We start from the raw sequence: 26577 nt of genomic DNA on the forward strand, positions 1-26577 counted from the left end.
TAGACCTACAGTATAATATAGCTATTCAGTTAGCTAAATTCTTCTATAATTGTTTTTAGTATTTACTTTGAACTAGTCATGGATATAACTATGAAAATATTGTTCGTATACAGAAGTAAGATACAAATATTTTAGTATGTATGTATAGTTTCAAGTTTTAGAGTTACGTTCAGACTAACTCTTTAGATATTTGTAATTTTGATATAAAACTACAGAAATCTTAAAGTTAGCATTTATTAATACTTCAGAATGTTGCTTAAGTGTCTGTACTGTGCTATATTTAATAACCAGGAGTGCTTTCTAATTTATATTGGAATAAATTAAGTAATTAAATTTGTCAGCTGACAAAATTATTTTAATGTTTTTTTTAGCATTACTGAAATTTTACCAAAAACCTAGATTTTTATTTTGAAAGAATTAGTAAGAGTTCTTGTTATGAAACTGGAGTTAATATTGGATGATTATGGTACTTAGATTATATCCTTATTATAATTTTGTGCATAGGAAATTTGTATATTGGTTCATAGCTTCTTATTTTAAAATTTTTAATAAAAGGAAAATACCTTTATAAATTCTGTTAAATTTTTATTCATTGATGAAGAATAAAGTTTTTAAAAACTATTTTAGTATTATTCTGACAAGAATAGAGGATGAGTTAATTCTTCATATTGTTTTTGAATGTGATTATAAAGAAAAATCATGTTAAGCATTATTTTACTTTTTATTTTATTTTTGATAATTTATTCAGAAAAGAGAAAAATTTTGTGAAGCTGTCACCTGTTCAAAAACAATGTGAATATGATCAGGACAGTAATGATGATGAAGATAGTAATGATGGGGAGAAAAAATCAAGCCAAGTCTTTAAATCAGCTGAAGATGAGAAAATGCTGGCCATGACACCTGAAACTCAACTTGGTAGCAAATACATCACAAGCATATCACTGGCTAAATACCAAGAAAGTACATGCAACATTGGAGAAAAAAATTTGGAAAATACCATGAACTTTTTAACTGAGGCACTGCCTCAAAGTAATTCAAACACAAAACAACAAGAAACAGCAATAGAATCAAACCAGCCTGCTATTGAATGTGTAGGTGCTCCACAAAAACCAAAAATCAAATGGTACAAAAAATCATAAGATGTGTTGCATTTTGAAACAACTAAAAACACTACATCAGATTTGGGAAATAACAGTACTGAAAAAGATCTCATTAGGTCTAAGTTAAACTTGATTAACCTGGCATTGGTATATGTTGAGGAAGTGCTTCTAATTAATGTGTTGTAACTATTTCATTGTGATCATTTCATATTGTTTGTTCTCATAACTGTTATGAATTGCAGTTTCAGAAGTGGTGCAGAAAGTTGTAGAAAAAAATCAGTCTATCAGTTAACCAAAATATTTTTTTTATATTTTAATTTACTTATTAATTCTTTATTCTGGAAACTCATTGGAACCTAACATACCTCTAAGGTCATTTCTAATAGAATATTGTAAAGATTAAAATGTGTAAATGTTTGGTAGAGTATAACTGATGCTTTTATCAAAGAATGATAAATTAAAAGTTCAGTAAATGAGAGAACATTCTTAGATTGTCAGTTATTTTTTATCATTAGTACATACATATTTCATTTAAAACAATACTTAAAATTAGATGAATGAGATATGTAAATTGTCTTCCAGTAGACAGAGAAATTGTATAGTTTCATATTTTATACCAGATTTAGTAGCTTTGACATCAGTAATGACTAAAATATATTAAGATGCAAAATAATCAGTTGATGAAAATGTAGTATATTATTTTAATAATAGTGTTTATGGAATATCTTATGTATTTGTCCCTGAAGATAATAATAAACAGAAAAAGATATTTAATATATTCTCTGTGATGGATTAGCTTTTGCCATCACTTGCAGAAACAGAAGTGTTAAAACCTTTTAACATGTCAAGAAACATTGCATCTTTCAAAAGTGTCTCAATTTGATAGTTGATAGAGAAAGCTTCTTAAAACCAAATCAGTTTTTAATAATATATAACTCTGTTGACTTAGCATAGGAGTATCAGATGGTGTTGGTAACAAAACAATACAGGAAGTAGTGGTCTGGTTATAATTTAGTGACTGGTGAGTGTTTGCATGGTGGTGTTTTTTTGAGACTCGACTTTTCAATATAATTCTTAGATAATGAATCTGCAGGTCCATCATTTGTATCTCATTATAGCAAGAAAAATAAAAGTCATGCTCCACACTTTTGGCCTGTGTTACAAGTATGATGGTCAAATCCCACTATTTAGACAAGTGTTGAAGGGTGGTGTTGGCTAGCTGCCTTCCATATAGTCTGTCTATATCAAGTTAGAGATGGTTAGCATAGGTAGCCATTAAGTAGCTTTGTGTAGATATCTGAAGCCAGTGAGTTTGTATACTCAATTATATCAGTTTCCATTTTACAATAGCCTTGCAACAGGAAAATATCATAAATAGTAGCATCTAGTTTACAAATCCCTGGTGGATTTCCTCCTTAGTGAGTATGTGTTCATCACATAGCTGCAAATTTGTTTTTGTTTTTCTTAATCTTACAGAACTGTCTCAATAAGAACAAGGAATTATGTACAATAGCTTTTGGGTTTGTTTCTAGAGCACGTCTGTTAAAGAACTGTTACACATTTTTAGTGTAAACTGGAAAACGTGTTATTTTTGAAATATAATGATATGTAATTACCACTTTATTGTATGTTTCTGGAAGTATTAACTTTGTGTATTGTTTTTGTTTATATGTCCATTTTTGTCAACTTTTTTGGTTGTTGAGAAATGTCCAACTTTACAGCAGATCTTGAGAATTTGTTATGCTCTTGCCATTGTAAAGTTGTTTGGAAATCCTGTGCTGGAAAAACTATGATTATCAAATACATTCACAATGAAATAGTGTACAAGGGAGTAAATCAACAAAATCTACACCAATATGACATTCTTCACTGAAGATACTTAAAGCTGTATTGAGTGACTTTGATTTTAAAGTCTTAGCTAAACTTGTAAAGACTGTATTGGCTAAAGTTCCTGAATTGGACATAGTATACCGTACATTTCCATGTTTTTAGGCAGTGTGAATTGTTGTTATTGTGTATGTTTGTTATAAAAAAAATTAAATGAAAGAATATTTGACTTTGATCAATGTTTTATTGTTCACCTGCTTTAAAGTTCTCACATCAGTAATATTTTACTGATGATCTTACTATTTTGTCATTTTAGAGTTTTTCTGATGAACAAAATTTAATACCAAGGCCTTGTGAAACAAACATGGATTATGCCACAATACATATTAATTTTTTTATTACAAGTTAAAATGTATATGTAATAATTTAATACATTTATTTCCAAATAGTTTCACTACTTTTGGCATACATTTTTAAAGGTTTTGCTACTTAAAAGTACTATCAAATGGATTGCAGTTCATGTGGTATTAGATTGTATGATTCCATGTAGTTTAAGGAAAGATTCTTCCATCCAGTACATCTTGATATGTTTTAGTGCGAATCTTTCCAAATCCTCATGGAGAGCCAAGGCATCCTTTCAGTGTGAAAGAAAATAAATGTGTGTATATAAATAAAAACTGTGCTCTTATTAATTGTACTTTTAAGTTATTTCCATTTTTATAAAGTATTATTTAAGGTAAATCATTTGTTACTAATTTTTCACTAAGAAAACTGTGTTGTATGGATATTGTCTCTTGCCTAAAAGTTTTCAAGCTTGCTTTCAGTCCACATGGTTTGGATTTTAACTGTAATCATATTTCAGCATTTTAAATACGAAAATTTATATTTTGTTCAGCAAAATTAATTTTAGTATTGGACAAACAATTTTCAGATGTGTACATAAGAAACGTTAAAACACATATTGTACAAGTAGGTGTAACTTTTTCATCCATGTTATCTTAAGAATTATATACCTGTTTATATTTCATTATCATTATTCATATGGAATTCCCAATACTCCACATGGCTGAGCTGAAAAATCCCTAAAATTCTCTACCACTTTAAATATCCTTAATTTCAATATTTTTTGTCATTGGGTGGGAATCTGATTATTTCTGTGTTGATAATACTGGAATCAACCAAGTTATCTTGATGTACTTATATGAATGAAGGCATACATTGTTTCATTTTATTAGCAGGTGATAGCAAGACTTTATGATATCATTTTTTCCCAATGAAGGTAACTGAGGAACATTAAAGCTTCTTTGATCTTAGCTAAAGTTTACTGGTCAAGTAAGTAATTTTATGATCTTACCTTGGCCTGATCTTAGCATATAATGCTATTCCTTTCATTCTGTTGCTAGTTCTTCTAAACAATGAATGAATTAAAGAAAAGAGTGATATTGAAGTGTGGATTTTTGAAATGTAACAAGGGTATTCCTAGGGAGTTGAACAAGTAATGTGTTTGTGTTGTTTTTTTTATAGCAAAGCCACATCTAGCTATCTGCCGTGTCCACCGAGGAGAATCAAACCCCTGATTTTAACATTCTAAATCCATAGACTTATTGCTGTTCCAGCGGGGGACTTTTGTCAAATTTCTTGTGATCTTCAGTCAGTCAATAAGTAAATTAGAGGTGAGACATTAGTTTAATGTGTTCTTTAATTCATTGGTTGTGTGTTTGTATGTTAGCTATACTGGCGAGGTTACTTTTTCATTCCATTCTAAGTATATAACTTCAATTTTAAGTTAGATATTATTATTATGTACATAAAGTGTATTGTGAAGGAAAAGACATTTAATGAAGTAGTTGTATGTTGACAAATATTAAATATTTATGAACATGCTTGATTTGAATGAAGAATGTGAAGTAAGAAACTTGAATTTATATTGTGGGTGTTACTAGTGAAACATTTGTGGTTGACAGTGGCAAATCAAATATTTTGTATGCAAAAGTTTAATTTTTACTTTTATTAATTATTATTACATTTTTAATTTGCTGTATATTACCAAACATAGTTGTTAGTTTTACAACTAGTTTGTCATTTTAAAAGAAATTAACATTGAGTACGAATTGAGTTTGTGGGTTGTGAATATGTATTGGAGAGGTAAGGGCTATGCCATATAAAGGAGTATGTATGTATGTACATCAAACATAAAATAGATCAGGTTGTTCTTGTGGTACAGTTAGCTACCTTGGATAATTTTTTGCATTCACATAATAGGATTATTATTTTGAACCAAGCTAGACAGGTAGATATATTATTGAAGAACTACATACTGACATAATACATTTAAAGGATACATCATGTTGGTTTAATTTATAGCCAGTAAAATAAACCAAATTTAATAGATCATTTAAGATACCCAGGCAATCCCAAATTCTATGTATTTTATTCATTTCTCATTGGAATATTATCTGTCCTAATGCACACATGATGTTTCCTTAATTTCTTTTTCACACCAGCATTCTTGGTTTGTCTTTTAGTGCTATGTTACATCGTGAGCTATCTGCACTCTTTACACCACGAGAATCCAGCCTTTAATTTTGAAGATTTAAGTCCTCAAACTAACAACTGACTCCAAGTAGCATTGTTGTTTACCATGGAAATTTAACTCATTACTAATTACAGCAGTTTAAAGCAACAGGATTCTAATCATAAGCAGATTGTATACTGCCAGTCACTTATTTGTAAAAATTAATATTTTAGCTTACTTTTCCAACTACATTATGGTTATTTCAAAGAATTGCTGTAATTATGAACTTTGTTACAATTTTTTTTGTTAATAAATACAAAGTTCAGCACATTTTAATGGGTCTCTATGCAAAACCAAGATATTTTGAGTTATACACACAAACAATAATATTTCCATACAGCTCCATAATACAAGTTTTCTGTGTGATAAACACCAGATGTTTTATGAATATTATTTTTGCTGTGACCATTTTATTTATTATTGGTACTTAGTATGGATCACATTAATTTGTAAGATAGATAAATCACAATATTAACATTATTTTTAAACATTTATAGAAAGTGATGTAAATTTCATTTGCTTATAAATTTTGTTAGTGTATGTTCGTGAACATAAAATGTTACAAACCAGGGTTTCAATACCCATAGTGGGAAGAGCAGAGATAAGCCAATTGTGTAGCTTTGTGCTTAATTTCAAACAAACCTACCAGGCAAGTCATTCCTTTCTCTCGAACATATACCTGGTGAACATGTTTTATAATCAAGAGTTTTACAAAGAATATTGAGTATTTTATCTGGTCTAGAACTGAATATTTTATTGGTGGTGTAGGTCCATGACGAACAAATTAATTTTCAGTTGATATTGTTACACCTTGCTTAAGCTAGCTAGCTCTTTATTCGTGGCTGGCCTGACACTGCTTACAAGTTGATTCTTAGTAATGAATATATTTAATGTCATCAAAGAAATACTTACATCCAAAGTTAATTTACTGAATTTGTAATGTTTGAAATTTATATAAACGTTTTTGGTCAAATATCTGTAGTTTTTTGATTAATAAGTATTTCTCACAATTTTAGTTTGCGAGCTTATTAGTATACTCACTGTTGCTGTTAATCAATATTCTAAAACTGTCTCTTGGTGCATCAATTTTTAATCTTCAGGTGAAATTCTTGAAAGTTCACTTGGCCCAATAATATTTGAAGATACGCTAGTGCTTTTGTAAAACTTATATTGTTGATTCTGACTCTTGAGAATCTTCTACACATTGAGAGAATAGATGGAACTTTTGCAATACACATTTAACAGTATATATTTTCATGAATTAAATTGAAATGTGTGGAACATGTGGCATTTACATTAATAGTAATTTGGTATGGTTTTGGAGATAAGGGAGTGGAAGGGTTTGTGAGTAAACATGAATGAACAATAGAAGTATAAGAAGAACAAATGTTTTGGTAAATAAAGTACTTGAAATTTTAAGCCAGGTAAAAATACCAGAAAAGTTGAGGTGAAGTCCATCTCGTGCAATAAAATTAGTAAATGGTATTAAGTTTGTGCAGTTAATGAAGATGAGTTGGGAGTTAAGTCTGCATAAGTGTTTGGTTAATTAATTAAAATTTTAATTTTCTTGTTGAGTTGTTTAATTATTGTACTGTTTTGTGTTTTGTAATCAGTGAAAGTGTCTGTTTACATATCCATACATTACACTAGAGACAGCCAGTTTAATGTGTTGTCTGAAGCTGAAGATATATGTGCTATTGTTTTTTCAAAAGAAATAGTCTATCAGTCTTATCCGATTGTTTCTGGTCATTAGTATCAAAGTGAATTATAAGAAATCAAACAGATTCAGTAAGAGAACTGGTCATAGCTATGGGATTGTTTATTGTAACTCCAGTGATGGATTATGATAGGATTGAGTATCTGTTAATAAAGCTTCCACTAGTACAGTGGTAAGCGTATGGATTTACAATAATAAAATCAAGGGTTATATTCCCCTCAGTGGACTCAGCAGATAGTCCGGTGTGGCTTTGCTATGAGAAATTACATGCTGTTAATAAAAGTGAAGTGTTTGTGCAGGTACTTAAGCATTGAATCACCTAAAATTTACATTCATACATTATTAATTAAATTTGTGAATTATCTTGTATTTTCTGCTGTGATGGTTGACCATATGAAGGTGTTTTTTTTTGTTTTTTTTATGTCTCTGCTGGTTTATTATTATTTTGTTGTTATTGCTGTTTCAGAAAATTGGTATAGAGAAAGACTGGAGAAAGGTTTTTCTCTGTGTTCTTACCATGGAAAGACCAGAAGTTCATTATAAGAGAGGGCACATGGAAAGGAAGTAGTTAAGATAAGTGGGAAATAAATTGTGGGCATTGATGGATTGATTATTTAGAATTAAGCACAAGGCTACATAATGGGCTATCTGTGTTCTGCCCACCACACTGATTTCAGTATGTTGATTGGTAGGAAACATTTACTGTAATATATAGGTGATACTATCCTTTGCTAGATTCTTACAAAATGCAGTTCCAAAATGACTTTATCATTTTTAGTTATCACATGACTTGCTTATTTGCATATTCAAAATTGTTTTAATATAACATACTCACTTTTGTTTGGAATCACCATCTGCCTGCCATTCTTTATAGTCAGTTTCAAGAATGGCTATTTGATCTGCAGTATCTTAAAAATTCATATTCATGCATAGTTGGCTATAATTTAATATTTACCATCACTCATCACTGTTACTGCTGAGTTGAAGCTAAAAAATGAGCTTGGTGCTATCTTTTGAACCCCAGCTCAAATATTTACATTGTGGGAGCCAGCTAAGATGTTTGTTTAATGTTTTATAAGCTTGCACGACATGGCTCAAATTGATCATGTAATAATACAAAAAAACCTGTGATGTGATCCTGTCAAAAGCTTTGCAATTCAAAGGGTAGGAAACCAATACAAAAACAAGTGATATACAATATCAGTACAGTTGCAACAATAAGTTAATAATCGCCAGAAAATAAGTGATATAAAATAATGATCCACATCCACTGCTTACATGCAATTATATCAGTATGCATGTAGTAAATTTTGAAACTCAATATAAACTGCAAACTACATTGAAATGATTGGTGTCATTGGTTATGTAGCCATTGTTAGTTGCTAGGTAATCAAACTTAAAATCTAACCTATACAATGCTCAATGATGCATTTAGTAATATTGTCAAAGTTTTATTATAATAGCAATTTTTGCTATAGACTGGTAGAACAATATTAAGTAACAATAAAGAACAGACAGACTGATTCCTGTTATGAACCACTACTGTTCTTTATGATAAAGAGCAGATTGTTTTTCACATAAATCTAACAAATAGTTATTTGTTACAAACATTAATCAACAAAATTGCTTTATGTGGTGATCATATTTAACTGTTCTGAATAACAAATAAACATTTTAATCTACTTAAAACTTATTCAAAAGTAAATAAATTATTGTAGTTTAGGAATATTCTATTGACTGATACATGTTTTTGTGTTCTAATATGTATATTTGAATGCTATATGAATTGTTTTCAAAAACCCAAATTTGCATGACTTAAAGTTAATGAAAGAACATCGTCAATTTTTGCTCTCATGTGAAGTGGCTCTAACATGCAGTAAGTACTACAAACCCTTGCTTTATATATATTTTATTTAGTTTTATATATTTTTAACAAAAGTAACTACATGTGAAAATGTAAACTTTTAAGTAATGCCTAACAAAATTTCAGTGAAATAAAACATCTAAAATTTCAGGAGCTTGAGTGTGTATAACACAATACCTCACAACCACTTGCTGATTATTTCTTCAGAAAACAGTAGACAAGTTCTGGCTGTGATTTATTTTTTTTGATGCCATGATTACTGCTTCATTATGTACAAAATAAAGCAATAAAGCCATGAAATTAAAGGAAGCAGAAGTGAAAAGGTCATAACTTGAAACTGTTAACTTTTATAATTTGAGCTTTCTGACCAATATTGCAGTCAGTGCAGATAAAAAATAATTTTTTTCATAGTTCTCAAGTTTTCACTACATTTGGTGTTGAGAAAATAAGATATATAAAATAAAGATCTACCAAAAAAAACAAAACTTGGTATTCACTTGGATGGTTCTATCGGTTGTGCAAAGGAAGTGTGATAATTTTGATAAAGTTGAAAATATGTATTTTTATTCATGGCACGAAAATTACCTTTCACTCAAACTGACCCAGTGATAACTTTGGAGATTTGCAAACAAATCTTTAAGTAAAATACTTAATTAAAATAATTTGTGTTTTGTGTACAAAAACATTTAGAAGATACACAGTAAATTCAAGGTCAATATGAACAGATGATTAATTGCATTTTATTCAGATGATGTGCATATGCTAGTACAGGAGCATATGGCAACAGATGTGCACAGCTGCATATTTGGTTCCATGGCTCCAAGCAAATTTTCAATTAATCAACAGTGCAATGTTGGCATAAAAGTACACTGGATGTGCATGCGTATATATATATGAAACCTCCATACATAAAGTTTCTTTAATGATGTAGAATCACAAGGTATAAAACTTCAAAGAAAGGAACCATCAGTACTTTTATTATAGAAGCACATCTTAGCTTTGTGCAAAATAAAATACAAATACTAAAGTCACACTTTCAAATTAATGCCCCTACATAAAAGGTTATAGTTATGTAATACAAATTCTTGGAACAAAAACCTACTGTGATGAAATTGGTCTTACCTCTTGGAATTGTTAAAAAGATAAAATATTTTTTCTAAGTTAAATGGTCCTAGGACAATTTTTATAAGCTTTCAGCTATATTTCAAAATCACTATAGGAAAATGGATAAATAAACGAGAATCTCCAGCATTTCGATTTTGACATGCACCTTTCAAGTCCAACGATGGAGTTCTAGTGGTCTTTTGGGCCTTGATTTACTTAAATGTGTTTTTGGTAGCTGATGTCTGTGTACAGTGTTAGATCTGTGGAAACCTTGTCAAGATGTGTGGTTAATCTCACTATCTTTAGGAGAAGCTTGTTACAACAAAAATTGCAGTATCAAGCAACAGTTTCTTGTTATGGCACAACTGATGGTGATAAAAAATAATTTTACAGGTTGTACATGTTTTGGAACATTGTTTTGATAAAATGTGATTAACCTCAATTTTGTTTGAGAAATCAAATCATTTACAAAATGTAGTACAGTATTAAAATGTGCTTGAAATTAAAAAAAAAAAAATTATAAGATAGTTAAAATATATTGGTATATCAGGTGTATTTTATTGAATTCAGCTATAACAGGGTTAATATTAAGCCTCAAGTTAATAAAATAAGAAAAATATAAAAGCTATTCTGAACTTTTACAGAGAAGCAACAAAAAATGTTACTTGGGCAGCTTTAGTTCAGAATAGCTGCTTGTGCTGTTATCTACATTTTGACCCATTGGGAGTTTATAGTGCAAGAGTATAAGACAATACTTTTTACTCTCAAAACAATGCCTGATATTACCCATCGTCTTATACTTAGGTTCAAAGATAGAGTTTCAGTTAATAGGATATTTAATCAAATTTATGCAGTGAGCACAGCACAGTGCAACTTTGTTCCTAACAACAAGAAACATTAATTACACAAAGTTATGTGTAGGTGCTGATTTAGGTAAAAAGGCATAATAGATTTCATATGTTAACAGTATAATAAATACAATTTATATATGAAATAAATTAAAATTGTACATTATAAAACTTCTACTGTCAATTTCTCATAACTAGTAAAGTAAATATATCCTTATAATTCCTTATGGTACTAATTTGTTCCACTATTAATCTTATTAAAGTACCAACTGTCTGTAAAAATTGTAGTTAAGAACAAAGCTACAAAATGTGCTACAGTTGTCATGGGCTTTGAAACCTAGATTTTAGCATTATAAGATCTCAGACTGAGCTGTACCAACAGATAATGTAACTTGTAGCTGTAATCTGAATTCTAATTAGTTACTATTATAATATGTTATTACAATAGTATTACCCAATAGTTTCAGTTCATATGTATAAAATATTCACAATTATGACACATTGAAAATTTGTGTCATTTATATATTACAAACAGTGGTGTCTGTGCAAGTGTTCATCTGTCTCCTGAGTTGAAAAGCTGAGCATGCACTTTTGAAATGGGAGAAAATGCATGAATAATGTTGATGCTGAATTTTATTTTCTAAGTAGAATATTCTACACTAAAGTGTTAAGAATTAATCACACTATCATTAACATTTAAAAATGTAATGTAACTTAAAGAATAGAAATGTAGATTTACAGTATATTATCATTGAGCAGCTCTTGACTGAAATGCTTGACAATTATTTTTTGGCTCTTTAATGAAACCAAGAGTGCAACACAATTAACCTTTTTAATTATGTCCACAAAATAATTTAAATTAATGTTTTACTTAAACTTTTCCCATCATTGGGGACAAGTGCTTTTGCTTGTAAGTACTAAGAACGTGATTTGAAGGGGAAAAAATGGCTTCTTGTAAACACTTCCGATTGTGGTTAGATACCTTTTATGTCAAATTATTTCTGCAGGCTACCAGGTTTATTGCAAGGGTACAATGTAATTTTATTTTTCTCAGTAAACATTTAGGCATAAGTCTAAAACAGAACCTTTCATTTTTTTAATTTATTTAATTAGCTGACCACACTTATTGACTATTTGATCCTAAGAAATTACATAAGTTGGTTCTTTTATGCTTTGAAAAATATTTACTACCTTCAATTAATAATTATTAAAATTATGTTAATTTTTGCTCATGGGATCATTCAGGCCTGCATTACAAAGAAACAATGATTTGTTTTTGAATCTATCTTTCCAAAAGCCTTACTTATCTTTAGGATTGCATAATTGCATGATTTTCAGATTCTTTGATGAAATCTTGAAACTGAAATTGTGGATTGGAGATAAGTATACATTCTTCTTACTGTAATCATGGAACATATTTATTTATTTATTTAGAAAATGCCCATGCTATGTATTTACCAAGATTGTAGTTAAATGGTTCGTAGGTCAACATTATGGGTTAAAGTGGATAATTTGGTTTGTCTTTTTTCAAAGACTCTTTTAACTTCAAATCTATTCTTAATAAACCAAATCATAAACCCTTAATGGCCAGTTTTGATATAATTTCCCTCTTTCCCAAAGTCCCAACCACTGACACCTGCAAGATAGCTTCAGAACTTTATATTCAAGACCCCAACCCATTGAAACACACCCCCAGCAGCAAATTATTAACCCTTATATATTCCTGGAACTTGGCACATGAAACAAAACAAAAACTCAACATATTAAGAAACCAAATAAATACAGCCATAAAATTATGCTCATCTGATAACAATTAATGATGAAATTAAAATAAATAAAACACTTCATCAACATCAACAAATTTCCTCCAAAAACCATTGAAAAAATTATATGCAAACATCTAGATCAACAATACAATAAACAACAAACAAACAATAATAAATCCCAGGATACAACAAACTACAAAACCTTAACCTTACATTTCTTAAATCACCAAAAAATAAACCAATGTTTGGAAAAAACTTGTAACAAAATACAACATTCCAGTAAACACCAAATTTATTCAACAACCAGGAACAAAACTACATTGACAAACACAACACCAACAATGCAACAACTTCCATGACTTCTATATTGGAGAAACAAGCAAAAAAAAAAACAAAAAAAAACCTTCACACATTTTTGAACACAACCACAGAAAACACCCAGATACTAAGTAGGGAAACAAATATAAACAAATGCAAAATCAAAGAAACTTTACTTGTACAAGAACTAAAACCAAAATTAAAGCAATATAAAGGAACTTGTTTACACCTATATTAATTAATAACCCAACATTATCTGCAATGCCACCTACAGTCCGGTTATTTGCAAACTCTCTCTTTGTTAACCTGAAGATGGCCTAAGAAGGTCGAAATGTTGTTCTCTACTTGATTTTACTAAAAATTTTAATATCCATACCAGCTGTCTTGAGATACATTTTTACTTCAAATGGGTTTCTCATCATCATGAATTACTTTCACATTTTTGTTTTCCAATAATCGTCTGTTTTGCACGTTTACTTAGTTTGAAATAATCTATTCCTATGTCATGTATAATACACAGAATAAGAGTTCTTATATTGAGGTAAGGTTTGAATTTTAGTTGATTTATGAAACTATGCATAGACTGAGTACATTACATTAAACAATTTTGGAGCCCGAACATGTTCTTACAATTTTTGTTCTGTCATACTTAATCATACAGTGATGCATTTCAATAATTTCTCAGCACCCATTTCAACAGCCTGATTGCACAGAAATTCACATGCACAATGTCATCTGGTGACTCAACCAATGTCTTTATGATCCTTTGACAGTACTTGACTGGTATTTTCTTCCATTCTTCTTTACAGAAGGCCTCCAACTCTTGCAAGTTTTTCGGATGACGCTGATGAACCCTGGTCTTCAACTCATGCCAAACGTTTTCAATTGGGTTTAAGATTGGGTGACTACGATGGCCACTCCAGAACACTTATATAGTTGCTCTGCAACCAGGATTGCACATTTTTTGATGTGTGCTTAGGGTCATTGTCGTGCTGGAAGATCCAACAACACCCAAGCTGCAAGTTCCGAGCATCATTCTCGACATAAGTGTCTAATATATCAATGTACTCTTCTTCTTTTCATGATTCCATTGATGCAGTGAAGGCTGTCTACACCAGAAGAGCTGAAGAAACCCCATAGCATGATCGAGCCACCTCCATGGTTAACTGTAGGGACAGTGTTCTTTGGAAGATTTCATTCCCCCTTCTTACAGAAAATACAGCGAACATCATTGTGCCCGATTTTAGTCTCGTCTAACCAAAGAATACTCTTTCAATAGGTAAAGGGTTTATCTACATGCTTTCTTGCATACTTCAATCGTGCTTCTAAATGAACAGGCTTTAAATATGGAGTTCTACGAGGACGGCATGCTTTGAACCCAGAAGAGCGTAACATGTTCGTAACTACAGAGGTGCTTACTTTAGTCCCAGTTTCCCTTACCAGTTTCTGTATGTCATTGCGTGTTAAACGAGGGTTCCTACTAACATCTCTGAGAACCTTCCTCTTGGTTCTCTCTGGAATTTTGGTGGGGCGTCCGGAACGAGGGAGGTTAGCAGTTGATCCTGTAAGCTTAAACTTGGGAATTATGCTTTAAACAGTAGATTTCGGCACATTAAGTTGTGTAACAATACCAGAAAGAGACACACAAAACTTGTATTTTACAATAATTCGGTTTTTTAAATCACTGGACAGTTGTTTCCTGTTTGCCATGATAACCAAGCAGATAATGACAGAGACAGCGCTAAATTGCTGGAAGTACATTTTTTGCTGGCTAAATTCCAATAATTATGAACCCAGTTTTTAGTTCTGGAATGGTATAATGTAGTTTATTTGCCAAACTAAACAAAATTTTTACGGGAATATCTGTTTTTTCACACATTCTGAACCGTACAAACACTTTCTGCTCCTCCTATTTTTGGTTATTTGTTTATAAACAGTTTATTGATCATTTAATTTACATAAAAATTTATGTAGATGTGTATTATTATAATGTTTATAATATATCATACTTCTATTAGCCTACTCATGATACTTTTTAAGTTATGAGCAAAAAACCACTTGGGACATGGGTATGAACACTTTCTGTCGTAACTGTATATATTCAAAATTGTTTTAATATAACTTTCTCACTATACTATTACTAAAAATAGTGTTTTATTAGTAAAAGTTACACACAATTTAAATGTTGAAAACTGGCAAATAATGAGAAGTCAATAGGCCTAATATTTGGGTTAAACATAAGTGGTTGAAACTTCAAGAATGCTGAAGAGTATAGAAAACCTTGAACTTGTGCTTAGGATAAGTCAATGTATCATAATATAACAATCTTTACTCACAGCTCTTCATGTTACAATTTGAAATATTTTCTAATGTAATTACTTCAAAATTTAAAGAAATTTCTAATGTGTTTGAGTGCATAAAAATATGAATTATAACATTTGATTTAAAATTATTCTAGAACAGTTTTGACAAATTGAAACAGAACATTTACAGAGAAGTAGCAAGTTTTATGCTAAAAAACCAAAAATAATTGTTTATGCTACCTGTTTAAAACATATTCAAGCATTAAACTGTAATCTCATTAAAGTACACTAAACAGTGATACAAAAATTTTCAAAATATCTGCCTCTAAGATTTTTTGCCGAAGATGTCAGCAGATATTCCTCTGATTTTCAAATAAGTACAATAAACTGGCATGGCTAGTGTTATTGCTGAAAACAAAGATATACGTGAAGGTATGTTTAAGATGATAGTGGAATTGTATAAGGCTTCAGAAAATGGATGAGAACAGCTATTTTGAAAATAGGGACTATATTTAGCAAGTATTTCTGAAAATTTTAAAACCTTGGGTTTAAGCTAGTATGTGACAAAGGAAAGTTTGTATAATATGATAAGGATAAGAGATTGAAATTCATAAATGTTTACCTAATATACAATTAACAGCAAGAAAAAGAAATATTTGTATATCTCATAGTAACTTTTTACTGAGGAAATTTGGTTATTATACAACCATATAAAATTTTTAGTGTAACTGCCTCAATTACCTATAAGCATTGATTTATATCACATGAAATAATCAGACTCAAAATTACAATAAAATTGATTTGATTGATGTGATAAAAATTAGTGTTCTCAGTTATTTTGGTTTTTGATTATTTTGATTATACAAGTAATTGAAATGTTACCATTATGACTTTTTGTTATTGTTGATTAATTCAAAGTTGTTCAGCTTAATCTGACTGGATTACAATAGGAGGACATTGCAACTGATTGTGTTGCAGAACTGAAAGGACTCTTCACAAGAAAGATTTTGTTATAAACAAGTGTATCTTCTGAAAGATCATGATAAATTACTACGATGTTTGAAAGCAAATGAAAATAAGCAAGTCATGTTGAACCAGAGGTCTTTTCTATACTCAAGTTCAAGGACAAATATCTATTCTTAAGATACTCTAATGTTATTTTGTACTGTGTACAAAAGAAAAACGTTCACATGGAATTTTTGCATATCAGTGAAACATTTTGTAATAATGTTACATTTAAATTGGACAAATCTTATGATAATTTTCTTCCTGAAATTGTATATTCATCAATTAAGTTGGAATTGCTGGCTTTAGATTTAAATAAAAATTAATTTGTCTAGTAGTCCAATGCTACATTGAAACAAATAGAGAGTAGCTTTTAGAAATTAGACTATTTATGGCTTTAAAAATTATTAGCACAAATATATAATCTCTAACCTACACATTTTTTGAAAGGTAGACCATCTTTTAAAAGCACTCTGGTTATAGGGTTTCATATTTTTGTCTATTTTTTAACCCGAGTGTATTCCTAACATCATGAATCAAATCACTGAAAATTTGCTAATTTCCAATAACCAATCTTAACTTTTGTTTTTATATCAAGTTTAATGTTTAACTTGGACATTTCTGAAAATACTTTTCAAAATGTTTTGAATATGATAAAGAAAAAATGAATGGGGATGGGACTTCCTTCACAGCATATTCAAAATACAAGATTATCCTTTCAATAGTTTTTGTCATTATGTGTGTGTGTGTGTGTGTGTGTGTGTGTGTGTGTGTGTGTGTGTATATATTTATTTATTTATACATACATTAGACCACTATGCTAATAATGTGGTGTATGAGATTTAATTATAAATCTTTATGAAGGTGACTTGTAACACATTTTTAGAGCAACTTTTATCATACTTTTCCTTCTTATTGCAACTTCAATTATATGAGTTATATGGCTACATATTTTGATTAACACATAGCTGAAACTGGCCATCATAAAAAGTTGAAAATGTTCATATCAGTAGCAATGTGAAACTCTCCTTCTGTAACATTGTCACTTAACTTTAAAATTCTATAATAAACGTATCTGAAGCAACCTTCTGCTACAAATGCTGAAACAAATACCAGAGTATACGTATAATGTTAACTAAAATTTTGCAGGTGTTCCTGTGTTCATAAGAGGATCATCATGTTTACTTGTGTGCTTGAAGTGCAGATGATATTTGAACAAAAATTGTGATCCCTGTGTTTAGAAATTTGGTAAATAATGTAGGCAGTATGAGTAGTTTTTACCCTTTGCAGAGACAGAAAACCTTTAACATGTTTACTAGTTTGAGTTTTTCTCTTCTGAGATAAAGCAAAAAATTCACTAATGGTATATAATTAACATTAACAGGAAATGTTAACAGTAATAAATAGTTATTTTTGAAATTGAAATTTTATATATAAAGAAATTACATAAAACTATTTATGAACAGTGCACTTTTGATAACACTAGTATTAAGATAGTTGCACACATTAAATGTCATAATTAAAGTTTTTGTTCTCAATTTCTATTTACAGGTTTCTTTCACTTGTAAACTAGTAATGTTATTAAGAACAAATAATTCTGTAAGATTTATGTTAATGTACATATAACAACCTGCAACAGTAATAAGTTGTAAGCTTTCTTCTAGCAAGTACTAAAAAAAGAATGGCAGTCTGTGTATCCATAAATAAAATTCATTGAGGAAAGAAATCTTTGTAATTAGATAGTGATCAGATGTACTGTAGTTGCTTTTTATACAAATAATACATCAACATAAGTTAGCTGAAAAACTCAGATCTTATAACATTGTTGCTTTTGAAAGATAAACTCTGTAATGACTGAACAATCCATTTTACTTACAATGCACAGAGTAATTACAGAAATAAAAATACAATAATTATAATTATTTTTTTTATAAATGGAAGTTAAGTATTTACAAAGAAAAACTTACTTAGCCAAATTAGAAGTTTTTACACGTGTTTATCAAAAAAATGCTGTACATCATACTTGAATTCGTAGTGAAAAACCTTCTCAGATCGTACATACTCCATCAGTACACATAGACCATCTATTTTATCTGCTACTGTATATGTTTGTTTTTTAACCTCTCCAGTTCCATTAATCGAGCACGAGCATGATGAATTCTGTGCCAAGCCATGCTGAGGTCTTTCTGGCTAGCATAACTAGAGCCTTCATGTGCTTGTCCTGAAAAACAAACATTGACTTTCTAACTTCTCTTTTTTCAATCATATTTGCAGGGCAGTTAATCATGTAAGCAAAGCTTGTTGTAAAGTGTAAGATTATAGCACATATTTTAAAACAGTTATAGCAGGCACACTTATCATAAATATCTTTACCTACTAATTTATTAATACTAACTTAACTGGTACTTGCATGGTTTAAACAAACTTTAAGAATATATAGCGAGGGAGATATTTGTTAAAAACATGCACCTATGTTCAGTTGTAAAATTTCCTAAATCTATATCTTGTACTTTAGTGTTTTAATTTTTAAAACTCGTCAGAGGTAAATACAACAGTTACATGAATGATGTTCACTTACAGACAGACCTTTACTTCAACTTTTGAAGCAACTAACAAATTACCTGTACACTAGTTTGCTAGTTATTTTTTTTCCCACCAGCATATTAGGGACAGATACCAGCAACATTATTATTCTACAAAATTGGCTGTAATTGTGTTATGAATCAAATGTTAATAAACCTACTAACATATGTATCCTATTTAAATGTATAAATCTCTTGTATCTTCTTTTCAAATATCAAAACTCATTCTAATTACACAGAGCTATTTCACAAAGTCAAAAGATGGTTCAGGTGTGTATCCTTCACTCTCTGGATTGACATTAAGTTTCCCTATACTAAAAAAGTGTTTTATTGTTAAAAGTTACACACAATTTAATTGTTGAAAACTGGCAAACAATGAGAATTCAATAGGCCTAATATTTGAGTTTAGTGGAGATAAATTCAGAGGAAAGTGTAAAAATATTGTTAAAGCTATTTCTGTTTTATGTAAAATGAGCAAACATGCTGTCTCAACTACTAATCATGCTAGTAGCAATTCTGCACTGCAGAGGTCAGATGATGGGAGTCTAGTTGGTGCTAACTGCCATGAAAACCAAGTCAATGAGTTGAAATGACACTCTTATTTCCTAATACTTATCCTGAATACCATATGGAGCTCAAGTGGGCATTGCAACACCACCTTGACACAACTAAGTGAAAAAATCTTGTTAATCACAATTATGGTAGCTTTTTGTACTCAGTCATTCAGTGTAAATGACTAAAATACATATATCACAGGTGTATTTCGACTTAACAGTAAGAAGTTTTTAATTACTATGATACAATTACTTTTTATAGACTTCTAGTAAAAATGAAACAGCAAGTTCCTAATTTGCTACATTCATTTTGATTTTGATCAATCAGAAGACCACTAGCATGGAATTTTTGAAACAGCAAGTTCCTAATTTGCTACATTCATTTTGATTTTGATCAATCAGAAGACTACTAGCATGGAATTTTTCTAAATCCAAAACAAGGCTAAAATTTTGTCTCTTGCATCAATATATCTTGCCTCCATGTTGAGCAAGTGAGATGCCAGCCACTACTTTGAATTGCTTATGGCTCATTATTGTAACTCTATGAATAAAACAAAAGTAGATAAAGGACCAGATAATTTTTAGTGTAATTTACATCACTGATGAGAAACAAAATCCACACAATTATTGTAATAAAGTAACACACATCAAAAGGAACTCCAGACTACATCTTACAATATTAATATCATTTCAACTGTGATGCACTCAGTTACTGTTCATTTACATGTGTCTGATGTACTACATCCACACAGATCACTCAAGACTTCACTTAAAAAAAAAACTTAAAAGATATTGTAGAACTGTAATGATATTCATTAGTTAATAACTTTTCATCCTTTGTTTTTCATTATTGTAATGATAAGTGTTACTATGTCTCAAAGATGTCACTACAAATTTTCAGTGTCCCCTTAAATCTGAAATGTATACGTGTCCTTTACATTTAGATTCTAGGTGCAACACTGTATATAACAAAAAAACAAATTCAAAGAAATTACAGAAACTTCTATTTTATCTTTGATTTTATTTGTATTAAAATAATATGCAACATGTGGAAAAAATGTTAAAACTTAGACCAAAAAAGTGTATAAGAAAAACAATATACATTACTAATTTTCAATGCATCTCTCTCAAGACCTCAAAGGTTTCTCTAACTCTGATAACTTCTTTTCAGCAATTTCTTTTCAATTAGCCAAACTCTACCTCCACTGCATGCAATTAACAATGATTAACACACTAACTGTACTTTAAAAACAAAAAACTATTTAATGATATTTGCATGTTACAGTTCAATACTAACATGAAGACCATATACATATGATGTTCAATAATAAAATAACTTCAATGCAACCTATTATTATATTTCTCCATGCTTAGATGTACTGTTAGGGTCACCCACCTCCATAGATTGTACCAATAATTTAAATTAAGATGTTTGTCCTAAACATTTAATGTTATTAAAGATTACTATATAATCTACTGGTAAAGAAATATATCTTACAGTCATCCAAATTTCATCCAACACTTTTCCTTCCACAAACTAATGTGATTTAATATACTTATTTATTAAGGCATATATAATAGAGTTAGCCACTCAAATATCTTACTGTCATTTATTCCTAATATTTCAGCAAGTTTCTAACAAAATCTTTCAACTGTTTTCATATTAAACTACAAATGTTGTAAATATACATGGTCAGGATCAGTTAGTTACCTGTTGATACTTGAGTTAAATAAGTAATATGCTTCATTAAACCACTTTCCACATTTTCTAATGTTTTTATGAAATTTGATGTCTGAGACTCCACTTGCTTCAGGCTTGGCTTGTCTTTACTTAGTTCCAAAATTGCTTGGCCTAAACAAATAATAGTGAAATATCACTGTAAGAAGGCAAATCCTTTCTCTTGTATATTTAGAATATTTTATGGTACTCATTTAATATACAAAGTATAGTAATTATCTTTACAAACTGATTATCATTATGATAAACAGGAGGTATTGGCGACATTGATTGATATTTTACAAGTAATGTACTGAATCATTAGCTGATTTTTTTATTTATTTATTTTTTGTATCCATAATATTTCTTTTCACAAGCTTAACAATATTTCGAGAGTTTGGCCAGCTTGGGAGATTTAGATTAATCCTACTTCCATATATTATTTTAACAATGCCAAACAATCCTCATAAAAACAAAATTAATAATAACATAAGAGCCAAAAAGATCAAAAGTATAAAAACATGACAAAGTTGTCATCCATATAAATAAAATGTCACAGTGAAATTATAGCTGCATTGTATATCATTTCAAGAGGAACACAGGTACCCTAAAAATAACAGAACTTTTGATTTTTTTTTCTTCAAATAATTACAAAAACAATAGCAGCAGCAATTATCAATGAAATAGACCACTATAAAATGACCAACTCCATTAACATCTATGTTTGTGCTTACAGTGCATTATCCAGATATAAAATGTCAAAAAATACATTTCTAAACATGTTCTAAGGCCCTAGTGCTTTCAGTATCTAGACAAGCCTAATGGACATTTAACTGCACATTATGTGCAGTTATTTGTAAATATGATTCACTGTAAGTAAAATAATAAAAAAACTGATTAAAATGTATTTTTAAATACCATTATAGCCTCTATGAAAGCTAAGGATCAACAAGTATAGATAATCAGTCCACGTAAATACTGTGATCCAGGGAAGCTTTCAGTTATCACAATTAGAATGAGGTGCTCTGTATATAAGCAACTTAGTCCAAAATAATGTTTCTCTTCTACTCTTGTTCATAATTTGGAGAAGGAAAGAAAAATTTCATTCAGGGATTATAATACATCCACATCAAAATTTAAAATAATAATATTTTATTTTTAATGTATTTCATTTTTTATTTTCCAGAAACATTATTTTTACATAAGATGAAAGAAACCTACAAATTTTAGTGCTTGTTATGGAGCAAAATTTAACTTTCAAGAATGATCAATCAGAAAATATTTTCACAATCTAACATACAGAGATAAGAATACACATAGAAAAGAAATGTATAAAATGTTTTGAGTCCAATATAGGAAAAGGAAATCTGGAAACATGTTTCACCAGAAAATCTTTGCTCTCTTGCATTCTAATGTCTTGTTTTACATTTTACCAAAAGGATGCTAGATGCTGTTAAATATTGCAATAAATTACCAATATTGGATTAGTTATTTCATACTTCTATGTCATAATTATTTATCATATATTATTCAGAAAACTTTATAAATTCTTCTAGAACTGAATTATCACTTCTGGTTTACTCGAAACAGCAAATTTAATTTTTAGCTCTTTCTCCAACCAATTCTACTTGTATGTGTTTGCATTCACCTATCAACTTCTCTACCCCTTATTTCATCATGCCACTTAATAACCTTTTTCCATTTTTCAAATTAAATCCATCTTTAAATTAATGTGAACATTTTAAATGAGTTTTTTTGCTTGAAAAATTAATAATGTAAACATTATTTTGCAAGATTGAAAAATTTATTAACTAGATCCATATTGGTCAGAAATTATAATATGTAAGATATCTTTAATGTAAAAGCCTGAAATACTGCAGTATTTATTTGCAAAACTCAGCTTCGAGCATTTGAGTTTTGAGTATGTTATTGGCACGGTAAAACAAATTTTCTCACAAACATTCACCCAGGAGTACTGTTATTCTCATGAACCATTGGCAACAGAAAACTGACAGAAAAATATCATTCCTAGATCTAGAAGACCCATTCAAGACATATTTTGTCTATAAGATATATTTTGTTCTTTGGATGATGTGCTTGAATAACAGAAATGTGCTAAGACTGGTCATAATTAGAATTGGGGAGTTACTGGAATTTGTTAATTGATTGTTCATTAACCATATTTAATTATAGTGCACATGAAAAAACATAAAGCTTGACCAATATATAATTCAGGACAACCTCATTTTGAGAGCTACCCAATTCATACAAAAATGTCATTCAGTTAAATAAGCAAGAAATACACGTTTTTAAATATATTCAGGAAGTTTCTGTGGCACACAAATTTCTATAATTACAAATACATTACTTCAACTTCCACGTGTTATATTACTGTGGGATCGTGTAGGGCACCAAAAACTCATGACATGATCTACCTGTTACTAACACTAATACTGCTGCTGTTATAACATTGATACTAAGTTCATTACTGTGACAATGTTACTGACAGTACTAGATTTAACATTTTATTATGCTTAATTACCATTAACAAATATTTTACCTACGTAAGCTCACATAATAAAATACCATGAAAAGCACAGTCAAACTTGACCTTCCTTTCTCTCAGATCTCCAACATCCAAGTTAAAATTAATTAACAATTATACATTGTAACGTTTACCTGCACTCTGCATCGCTGTTGTTATATCTCTTTCTATATCATCAAGTTCTTTCAACCTCTGAGTTAGTGCGGCCATTTTAAACTTATGTTTCTGAGATTTTCCTGTATAACTCAATTTCGAGAACTGAACTTTTTTGCCCTCTATCCTGATGAAAAAAAAGGGTTATTATTAAAATTGAATAAGAAATACTACTCTATTTATGTGCTTTATTCAATTTCATAATTCTTGAACACACAGAAACTAGAGCAGAAGCCCTAGTGGCAGAAACATGATACTACATATTTATTTAATGGAGTAATAATACCATGATGACAATAACAAATGCGCTCCAGTGGGATAGCGGTATGCGTGCAGACTTACAGCACCAGAAACAGGGTTTCAGTATTCGTGAGAGTCAGAGAACGGATAGTCTACTATATTGCTCTGTACTTAATTACAAACAAATAGAAAGTTATCTAAATCAATGCAGTAGAACATTCAGATTTATGAGAAATGCTTTTCACATATTAATTTCAAACCTCAGAAAGTTGACAGGAATGGTTTTCCCATTTATACCAGTCAAAATGGATGTTATGTGTAATGGATTTGCCGTTATACGTTTAGTTTTGTACCAATGCTTGTTTCTGTATACGTTTCCTTTTTTGCATATGATGTATATTCTATTAGCAATAACCGTTATTATATACTGTATTGTTTTATGTTTGTATATTAAAATATATGGCCCGGCATGGCCAAGCGCGTAAGGCGTGCGACTCGTAATCCGAGGGTCGCGGGTTTGAGCCCGCGTCGCGCTAAACATGCTCGCCCTCCCAGCCGTGGGGGCGTTATAATGTTACGGTCAATCCCACTATTCGTTGGTAAAAGAGTAGCCCAAGAGTTGGCGGTGGGTGGTGATGACTAGCTGCCTTCCCTCTAGTCTTACATTGCTAAATTAGGGACAGCTAGCACAGATAGCCCTCGAGTAGCTTTGTGCGAAATTCAAAAACAAACAAACAATTAAAATATATTTGTGTTAAAAAAAGGAAATTGTACATATCAGTCTAGTTAGCAACATAAATTTCATACATATTAACATATATGTTTATATGCAAACGGCTCGTTTGGGTTGAGAAAATATTTTACATAGAAGAGCCGTTTGCATATAAATTTCTCAACAAGTTGGTTTCTCGACATCACTGAATATTAACATATAATTAACTATCAAACTTAAGTTAAAATTCCAGTTATTTGAAATAGTGGTACGTAACGTGTGTAATATAATAGCTTAGAAACTCACCCGAAATAAATAATAATACGAGGGCTGTTCAAAAAATACGCGGACTGACGTCATAAAACAAAATATACTTTATTTAGAAGTTACAGGTCTGGGACCCCTACTAAGTACTCTCCTCCCCAACGCACACACTTATCCCAACGGTGTTTCCACTTGTTGAAACAGTCCTGGTACGCTTCTTTTTGTAATGTCCTCCAGCTCCTTCGTCGCATTTGCCTTAATCTCGGGAATCGTCTCAAATCTTCTTCCTTTCAAGGGTCTTTTGAGTTTGGGGAACAAGAAAAAATCGCAAGGAGCAAGGTCAGGTGAGTAGGGGGGTGGGGGGTGGGGAAGAACAGTGATCGAGTGTTTGGCCAAAAAACTCACGAGTTCTGAGGCACAAATTTCGCAGCAACGCGGTGCATCTTCAATTTCTTGGTCAAAATCTCGTAACAAGATCCAACTGATATCCCACACTCTTCAACAAGCTCCCTGACAGTCAGACGTCGATTTGCTTGCACCAGGGTGTTGATTTTGTCGACATGTGGGTCGTCAGTTGACGTGGAAGGACGTCCAGGATGCTCATCATCTTCAATGGACTGTCGACCATCCTTAAAACGTTCATGCCACTTGAAACATGCCGTACGCTTTATAGCAACATCACCGTAAGCCGTGTTAAACATAGCAAAAGTTTTAGTCGCAGATTTTCCAAGTTTAACACAAAATTTCACAGCAAGTCGTTGCTCCTTCAGGTCATTCCTTCTGAAATCCGCCAAACGAAAAAATCGCACTTCACTTAAAACCGCGTAGCTAATACATAAATGAAGATATCTGCAATCGGGAAATGGCGTCGTAATCAGCTGATCTGTGCGAACCTAGCGACATCAAGCGGATTCCCTGGAACCAACTGGAGCCGCGCAATTCAAACAGTCCGCGTATTTTTTGAACAGACCTCATAAGTAACATTTGGGAACTCAGCAGGATCTGAATCTGAGACAAAATTTGTTTAAATTCAAATTTTAATTCAATTTATATTTATCAGTGCCAACAAGGTTTGATCATGGCTGCTTACCAAAGCTTTTTGAATCACCCTCCTTCAAACAACTTGAAAAAATATAATAAAATTGAACATCTTGAAATTATCAAAATTTTAGAATAAGAGGCTAAAAAAATCAATGAGAAAAATGAACTAAAAAAGTGTATTGTTAAGGTGCTATTCGATGATGATTTTTTTCCTGAGGAAGCATTAGAAGTATATTCAAGTGTTTCCACTAGCTAAGCAGAGTTGAGTGATAAAGACAAGTTACAAATGCAGTTAAATTTTTTAAAAAATCGAGATTGAAAAAGTATGTAATTCACCCACGG

At 30.6% G+C, this 26577-nt stretch overlaps 2 protein-coding genes across 8 annotated transcripts in view; one reads left to right on the plus strand and one right to left on the minus strand.

The window, feature by feature from the left end:
* The window catches only part of LOC143232829 (uncharacterized), a 115210-nt gene that overhangs the window by 49443 nt on the left and 39190 nt on the right, over positions 1-26577 (plus strand). Inside the window, exons 4-5 of one of the 7 annotated variants that reach the window (XR_013017806.1) lie at positions 4452-4600; positions 17577-17713. Coding sequence is in view for 3 of the 7 variants with exons in the window: in XM_076468747.1 (XP_076324862.1) it covers positions 749-1139 (391 nt within the window). In the remaining 4 variants the exon portion in view is untranslated. Of the gene's footprint in view, positions 1-748; positions 3605-4206; positions 4601-13928; positions 15037-17576; positions 17714-26577 lie in introns of those variants that run through there. The other 6 variants (XR_013017805.1, XM_076468750.1, XR_013017807.1 and 3 more) reach the window with 6 other exon arrangements.
* MED11 (mediator complex subunit 11) lies at positions 15434-24217 on the minus strand. Its single transcript, XM_076468751.1, has 3 exons — positions 23960-24217; positions 21275-21415; positions 15434-18648 (listed from the first exon to the last, which is right to left on the minus strand). Exons 1-3 carry the CDS (start codon positions 24033-24035, stop codon positions 18524-18526), a joined length of 342 nt encoding a protein of 113 aa, XP_076324866.1. The 5' UTR covers positions 24036-24217; the 3' UTR covers positions 15434-18523.

The sequence above is a fragment of the Tachypleus tridentatus genome, chromosome 11 (genome assembly GCF_004210375.1).
Source record: "Tachypleus tridentatus isolate NWPU-2018 chromosome 11, ASM421037v1, whole genome shotgun sequence".
In the NCBI taxonomy this organism is placed as follows: Eukaryota; Metazoa; Arthropoda; class Merostomata; order Xiphosura; family Limulidae; genus Tachypleus; species Tachypleus tridentatus.